At 67.2% G+C, this 5,630-nt stretch overlaps 3 protein-coding genes across 3 annotated transcripts; 1 reads left to right on the top strand and 2 right to left on the bottom strand.

Annotated features, from left to right (window-relative positions):
- Nucleotides 1-965: 965 nt before the first annotated feature.
- MNEG_13387 (hypothetical protein) lies at nucleotides 966-1,157 on the bottom strand (the record flags this gene model as incomplete). The annotated part of the gene is made up of 1 exon (XM_014038143.1): nucleotides 966-1,157. A coding segment is annotated over one exon (192 nt), but the record flags the coding sequence as incomplete, so codon positions are not given.
- A 592-nt stretch (nucleotides 1,158-1,749) lies between these two features.
- Nucleotides 1,750-3,202, bottom strand: MNEG_13386 (phosphoribosylanthranilate isomerase; the record flags this gene model as incomplete). Its single annotated transcript, XM_014038142.1, has 5 exons — nucleotides 1,750-1,995; nucleotides 2,227-2,334; nucleotides 2,551-2,753; nucleotides 2,895-2,958; nucleotides 3,143-3,202. 5 exons carry the CDS (start codon nucleotides 3,200-3,202, stop codon nucleotides 1,750-1,752), a joined length of 681 nt encoding a protein of 226 aa, XP_013893596.1.
- A 709-nt stretch (nucleotides 3,203-3,911) lies between these two features.
- Nucleotides 3,912-5,600, top strand: MNEG_13385 (Uncharacterized protein; the record flags this gene model as incomplete). Its single annotated transcript, XM_014038141.1, has 6 exons — nucleotides 3,912-3,927; nucleotides 4,053-4,111; nucleotides 4,313-4,450; nucleotides 4,664-4,856; nucleotides 5,179-5,236; nucleotides 5,435-5,600. Coding segments are annotated over 6 exons (630 nt in total), but the record flags the coding sequence as incomplete, so codon positions are not given.
- Nucleotides 5,601-5,630: the final 30 nt, after the last annotated feature.

The raw sequence follows: 5,630 nt of genomic DNA, 5'->3' as shown, positions 1-5,630 counted from the left end.
CGAAATGACCGTGTTCATGATCAAGTCGGCAGCACGCCCAGAACCCAGGCACAGCTGGCGGCGCCGCGCCGCCGCCCGGCCCGCGCCACGCACCCCCGCGCCACCGCCCCCGCGCCCCCGCCCGGCCCCCCGCCCTCTCACCCGCGTCGAACGACTCCGCGGCGGCCGCGGCGCGCGCGCCGCCGGCGCCGCCGCTGCGCGCATTGCCAAGGCCCTTCATGGTCAGCGCCAGGCGGCGCTGGGCGGTGTCCACGGTGAGGACTTTGACCTTGACCTTGTCCCCGATCTTGACGAAGTCCGCGGTGTTCTTGACGTACCCGTCCTGGGGTGTTGCATGAGCATTGTGTGCGTGTGTGTGTGTGGGGGGGTGCGTGTGTGTGGCTTTGTGCCCAGAGAACGCGACACCTTGAGGGGGTGGGGGGGTGACTTGGGCCAGTGGGCAGGGAAAGGAGTGCTCTCGCCTTGCAGCAAGGCGGCAGCACCTCTGTCAGATGCCCCGTTTTTGTCACCGCTGCCACCCCCGCTGCCACTGCGGCCGCCTCCCGAGTCGGGTGTCGCGGCATGCTACACAAGCCGGCTGCTGGACCCATTTGTTGACGAGAGGTCGCCCTGCTGCGGTGTCCCGCACGATCGCAGCCGCAGCCATACGCAGCCAGGGCCGCCTGCTGGGGCAGCAAGCCACCGCTCTCCCTATGCCCGAATTCTCGCCACCCACCGCCAGCTGCGAGATGTGCACAAGGCCGTCGCTTTCAGCGCCGACGCTGACAAACGCTCCGTATGCCTCCACCTTGGTCTGCGCGTGGCGCATTGCGGCGGGTTCATGTTTCTTGCGGCCAGCCAATTGCGCGCGGATTGTCATAGATGCTGTACAGTCGCCATGCTGCTGGCACATGCGCAAGAAACATAACGTGCCTGCGCGTGAAAACAGCCGCCGCACCCCCACATGCCCTACGCAGCACACACACCACGGTGCCCTCGAGCTCCTGGCCGGGCTGGATGGTAGCAATAGGCACGGTCACGACCCTCTGAGCACGCTTCTGACGCTGCTGCTGCGGCTGCTGGGGCGCGGGCTCCGCGGCCTCCTCGGACTCAGCAGCGGCCTGAACAGTGATGTGCCTGCGCGCCCCCGTGAAGGGCTTGGGCCTCCTCTGGGACATCCTGCATGGCATATGCACCGTTTCGTTGTCAGCAGAGGCACGCAACGAGCACGAAGACAGCAGCAGCCACTGCTGTGCCAACCTGGTGGGCGTCCATCCCGGCGTCCTCGACGCCGTGCCCTGCGCGCAGCGAAGCACATTGGTTATCATATGCCTCTTTCGCGATTTGGACGCAGCTTAGAGAGCTCCCCTAGCCCCCTCAACCTTAGGCACAGTGCTCCGGCTGAGCTGCATGTCGGTCTACAGCTCTGTGAAACGCTGTTCGGAGTCCAGCGAAATGGATGGGATGCCGTGCCGCACCGGCCGGTTTGTTGTCAGATCACTGCACCCGCTGACCGACCGCCTGCTTGCTCATGGTGCTTTAACCGTGAGCAGCGATTCCAGAAAGCCTCGTCTGTGAGTGAATATCATTCCTTCAATGCCCCTCCACTTCCTTCCTTTCACCTGCCCTGCTTCAGCACCCGACTGGCCTGGCCAGACCGGTCGGCAGACCATAGTCTGACCAGCACTTTGACCAGCTGGCCAGCCCGCATCACCACAATGCCGGCTTCCTCTACAGCAGCATCAGTTGCGTTACAGCAGTCGCGCCTCATCACCGCGTCGCAGGCGCCGCCACCGCCCCGACGGCTGCAGCGATGAACGCCTCCACTTTTGAGTGGTCCTTCAGCAGCCCATCCGGCCCGCACACGCCGCTCGACACGTCCACCACGCCCGGCCGCGCCGCCGCGACGGCCGCCGCGACGTTGCCGGGGTGCAGGCCGCCGGCGAGCATCCAGCCGCGCGAGCCCGCGTCGGGAACGCGCAGGTTGGTCCAGTCGTACGCCTGGCCACTCCCGCCCTGAGGACGCAGGCGCAGGGCAGCCGCGGCGGGGACGAGTCGCGCCCCACCCCCCGCGTTCGCTCAGCCTTGCGTGCTGCAGGGCAATGCCCCGCCGGCACGCGCTGCAGAAGCCCTCCGGCCCCCCCTCTCCAGCCGCTCGTGCCCGCCCGCTCCGCGGCGGCGCGCGATGCCGGGGCTGCACACACCCGATGGTGCAACGCACCTTCACCGCCCGCAATTCCCCCTCACCTGCTGCCCGTCCACCAAAAGCCAGTCTGGCCGCCGGCCACCCTCGCCCGCTGCCGGCAGCTGGGTCAATATCTCCCCCTCCAGGGACGCATGCATCACATACACCACCTGGCGGCGTCGCGGCCGCGCACGCGCATGCGAGTGAGAGGCCAGCAGCACGATGCCTCCGCCGCCGCCGCCGTCGCCACCGCATGCACGCATGCTCCTTGTTGCTGCTAGCACCCTCAAGCACCGGCGGGCCGAGCCGCAGGCTGCCCAGCCCAGACCCAGGAAGCCGCAGCACCACTAGAGCACTCAGCCACTCGCCTCGAGCTCTGGCGGCACCCCGTCCAGCGCCGCGCGCGCCCCGTCCCCGTGCAGCTGCGCGACCCCGACGCCGGCCGCCCCGCAGCGCCGCGCGATGGTGGCTGCGTCCTCGTCCACAAACACGCCCACCGCCTGCGCGCCGTGGCGGCGCGCGGCCGCGGCGATGGCTGCTGCGGTCTCGTCGCTGACGGCGCGCTTGGCCTGTGGCCACATGATCATGCCTGTGGGCGGGTTTGCGGTTTCCAGTCAGTGTTTACGATGATGGTTGTGCAGGGTTCTAGGCGGCGGTGCAGGTTGGGCGTGCGCCACAGGTGGCGGCAAACGGCGCATGGCACTAGTGCAAGGCTGGCTCCACTGCTCACCGATGAAGCTGGCGCCGGCGCGGGCCGCGGCCTCGGCGTCGGCGGCGTTCGTTACACCGCACACCTGCGCGATCGCGGGGCCAGAGGTGGGTTGCCTTGCAGGCGCAGACGGCCCATCAGCTGACCTGCTGCCCCCGGCCTTTTGCGATATGGGCACACAGCGCATATCTAGAGTCTCATCGTAAAGGGTTGCGAGGGACGCGCATCGACAATGTTCCAGTAATGCAGAGCGCCAGTCCCCTGCGCACCTTGACAAGCGGGCGGTACGCACTGCCACTGCTGCTGCTGCTAGCCCCGCTGCTGCCCATCACATGCACTGCACATCTTCTGCAGGAAGTCCTGCGAGTATATTAGTACGAATGAGCAGGAGGGGCCGTCACGGGCGCTGTCGTGCGCTAAGCAGCACGTCAGTGCAGCGAGTGTGCGTGCTGCTGGACCTGTCCCTAGGCGCACCTCGCACCCAGCCTAGGCATGCCACTGAATGCTTCGACATAACGACAGCTGGCCGCCATGTCTTGCTCGGTGGTGCTGCTGTGGAAAATCGCAAGCACAGTGCGATCTGCAGTCAGCTTGTGTGTCGCCCTTCGCTGTGGGATTGTACGACACTTCCAACGAAACTGCGACATGCACTGCTGCTCAGCAGGGCGTGCAATTTTTGGCATGACTCATATCACTAAGCCGAATCCGACCAAGGAATTGTGCTTCGTGGTCAAACTGTCAAAGGAGAGAGGTGGCCTTGGCTAACGACTTAGCAGGAACCATCCTGCAAGCCACATCTGAAGTTTAGCACCCCCGTGCTCCGCAACAACTCGCGATCTTGGGCCAGCTCGCTCGATCCCAACATCAGCCAAGGCACCCTTCGTGTCAAACATGATGTTTTTGTCCAGTAAACCCTGCGTCCAAGCGTCGCTGGCCAGGCGTGTCGTGGAGGGCAGAAGCGTGCCAAACCCGTGCTGCAGGCCGCGCGACAGCTCCCTCTGTCGCGTCATGGCACCACTTAACACCCTCGCGGACACCATGGCGTACGCAGAAGGTGCGCGGAGCGTGCTGTCGGCGGCGAGCAGCAGTTCCGTCGCGCCCTGCACCCCTAGGTCAGCGATCGTCACCATGCGCGCCTGCACGCACGCGAGGCCTGCCCGCGCCACGGCCCCCACGCAGGCGCGCCCGCCGCTACGGCAGCCCCAGCCCTGCACGACGACCTCGACAAGCTGCTGCAGGTGCGCCGGCCCCGCCTGCACAAACCCTCCAGTCGCAACCACCCGCGCTGACGACGGCCTGAAAGCCCCCTCCACGGTGCCCGCACGCTCACACGCGCTTCAAGCGACCCCACGCGGGCTATCCTTCGCCTCAGGCGCCCCCGCTTTTGAACGCTGCCTTTTGACTCGACCACACCCCCCCTCCCCATGCCCTATGACCAGGTGCTGCCGCCTTTCCTGGGGGCCCACCTGGAGGCCCACCCCAGGCGCTCCGAGCTGCTGGAGATTGTGCTCGACCTAGGGCGCCGCCCGGAGGCCCGCTTCGCCAGCGGCACCTATGAGTACCTGTCAGACCATGAGGTGCGTTCAAACGCGTTCGAACGACTGCAAACGCAAGTGAAAATTTAGGGGAAGACGCGAGCCGCGGCGCCCCGCCGTTGAAAGTTGGTCGGTCGGGTGTGATCTGGCGCCAAGATCCTGCCCTTGCACCAGTGTCTGGTGGTCTTCATCCGGGTTTGCTGCTGTGATCGTCACATAGTATGTATGACATGATTGCACGCTTGATGCTGTTAGGTGACACGGGACGAGCTGGAGGCCGCCGCCAGCGCCGTCGGCGATTTTGGGAGCGACAACAGGGCGGGTGTCCCCAGCACGCTGCACCGCATCAGCGCGATCCGCAACCGCCGCGGCGGCGTGGTCGGGCTGACCTGCCGCGTGGGGCGCGCGGTGACGGGGCACGTGGAGATGATCAAGGACATTCTGACAGGTGTGAAGGCGGGGCGGCGCAGGGAAAGGGGTTGGAAGTGGGGTAGGGTAGTTTGTATGGCTGCCCGCGTGCGGACAATGGGCGGGTGGCAGCAGGAGGGAGATCCACGCGAGCCAGGCGGAAACAGTAAATGCTGCGGTCCTGCTCCGCTCCCGTGAGGCAGCCTGCCCACAGCGCCCCAGCTCAGACCAGTAAGCCCGGACGCCCCTTCTGCGCCGCGGCCCCGGGCCCAGCGGCAGCCCTCGGCCCGCCCCGCCTCGCCCTGATCGTCCAACCCCGCGGCACCCGCGGCGGCCCCATCCCTGCCCCCCCCTGCGCGCAGCCAGCACGCCGGTGCTGTTCCTGGGCCGGCCGGGCGTCGGCAAGACGACCGTCATCAGGTGCGCCACACGCCGACAAGCAATCTGCCGGCCGCCCAGCGTGGCGACGGCGCTGTCACCCTCGCCCCGCTCCCCATAAGCTGCCCGCCCTGACCCCCTGCCGCCTCAATCCCCCCCGTTGCGCCGCCACCACACTGCAACCCGCCCCGCGCCCCGCCCCTCCGCAACCTCGGGACGCGCGCACGCCGCGCCGCGCAGGGAGATCGCGCGCGTGCTGTCCGAGGACCTGGGGAAGCGCGTCGTAATCGTGGACACATCCAATGAGATCGGCGGGGACGGGGACGTGCCGCACCCGGCGATCGGCGCGGCGCGGCGCATGCAGGTGCCAGACGCGGCGCGGCAGCACCACGTTATGATTGAGGCCGTCGAAAACCACATGCCCCAGGTGGGTGCC

Source organism: Monoraphidium neglectum (genome assembly GCF_000611645.1).
Source record: "Monoraphidium neglectum strain SAG 48.87 unplaced genomic scaffold scaffold03792, whole genome shotgun sequence".
Lineage (NCBI taxonomy): Eukaryota > Viridiplantae > Chlorophyta > Chlorophyceae > Sphaeropleales > Selenastraceae > Monoraphidium > Monoraphidium neglectum.
The sequence above is the reverse complement of the archived record's forward strand: the minus strand, read 5'-3'. Positions and strand labels throughout refer to the sequence as shown.